The following is a 1,468-nucleotide window of genomic DNA, read 5'->3' on the forward strand; positions in this document are numbered from 1 at the left end:
ATCTTACCTCTTGTTGATATTGTTGGATTTCCTTTCGCTCAACCATTTGGTTTGTGCCTTTCTTCATGCTAGTTTTTTCTAGCTATGTGTTGTTATTATGCAGGTTGTATCTCATGTATTAATATCCTTCTATAATGAACAAATGAATTACTTGGCAATGCTTTTCAGCCTAATTTTTCCTATCAATGTAGCTGCAATTTATACAGTTTGTGGACAATTTTTTTTTCTTGTTCAGGGCATGGAACTGTATCCTCGTATCGGCAAAAACTTTGACATCAAGGTTTTTACAAACTGCCGATTTGGTATGATGTCCTGGGCTGTTCTTGCCGTCACATATTGCATCAAACAGGTCAATTTTATCTTTACATCTGTTCTTTGAGCTGTTGATAAATATAGCATATGATGTCCCAGTTCGCGTATGCTGGATCCAGCATCCTCGGCAAGCTTGCATTAGGACAAGGACTAAGTGCACTTGTCTTCGTAGTGTACAGGCACCTTATTGCCATGCTCATCTTGGCTCCTCTTGCTTATGTGCTCGAAAGGTTCAAGGAGCATGTCTCATTAGAATTGTTGAGAATAAGATATATGACTACAAATTGAATGTTTTTAAACTCATCTCATGGTTGTAGGAATCGAAGACCCAGCTTCTCATTTGGTGTCATGCTAAAAATATTCATTCTTGCTATGTTGGGTATAACAATTCAGCAAAATGTATACTACGTTGGACTCCATCTCATTTCTCCAACTGTTGCCAGTGCCTTGGGCAATGTCATTCCTGCTTTTACTTTCTTATTGGCAATTGTACTGAGGTTGATTCAGATATTAATTCCAAGTAATTTTACAGTGAATTTAGTTCATTCAAATATCATTCTATATTTGGTCTTTTTTTGCTCAGGATGGAAAAGCTCAACTTGAAGACTGTAAGAGGGAGGGCCAAGCTTGCAGGGGCCATCTTCTGCATCACTGGTTCCCTGATCTTCACATTTTGGAAAGGTCATTTTGTTGGGGGCCTTTGTTACTTCACCTATGATCCAACTTCATTTCGAAAGTCCTGAGAAAGGCGATGCCTGGCTTAAAGGCTCTGCTCTTATGCTATTCGGCTATTTTGCATGCAGTGTATCACTTGTTCTTCAGGTATTGCGTCAATGGTGTCCCTTGTGTTGTCACATGTATCGCTTTTGATGTAAAAAGAATGTTTGGGTATTTTATGGATATTGTTGTAAGAAGATTATTTATATAATTTGTGAATATTTGTGTATTTTATGGATATTATTGAATGAAGAATATTTGTACAATTTGTGAATATTTGTGTATTTTTTTTTTGTTATTGTCGGTTTTAAAATCAAATCTGTGCTATTAAAATATATACATATTACATCGGTTTTCCACCGATGTAAAACCGGTGTTATAAAGTAATATTACATCGGTTTTACACCGTTGATGAAACAGTGTCGTTAAGTGATACTAC

The 1,468-nt window shown here is 36.4% G+C and overlaps 1 protein-coding gene across 1 annotated transcript; it reads left to right on the forward strand.

Annotated features, from left to right (window-relative positions):
* The first annotated feature begins 505 nt into the window (after positions 1-505).
* Positions 506-1,193, forward strand: LOC122025037 (WAT1-related protein At2g40900-like). The gene is made up of 2 exons (XM_042583793.1): positions 506-809; positions 896-1,193. The coding sequence occupies exons 1-2, from the start codon at positions 601-603 to the stop codon at positions 1,053-1,055; spliced, it is 369 nt and encodes a 122-aa protein (XP_042439727.1). The 5' UTR covers positions 506-600; the 3' UTR covers positions 1,056-1,193.
* Positions 1,194-1,468: the final 275 nt, after the last annotated feature.

The sequence above is a fragment of the Zingiber officinale genome, chromosome 9B, assembly GCF_018446385.1.
Source record: "Zingiber officinale cultivar Zhangliang chromosome 9B, Zo_v1.1, whole genome shotgun sequence".
NCBI classification, from domain to species: Eukaryota; Viridiplantae; Streptophyta; class Magnoliopsida; order Zingiberales; family Zingiberaceae; genus Zingiber; species Zingiber officinale.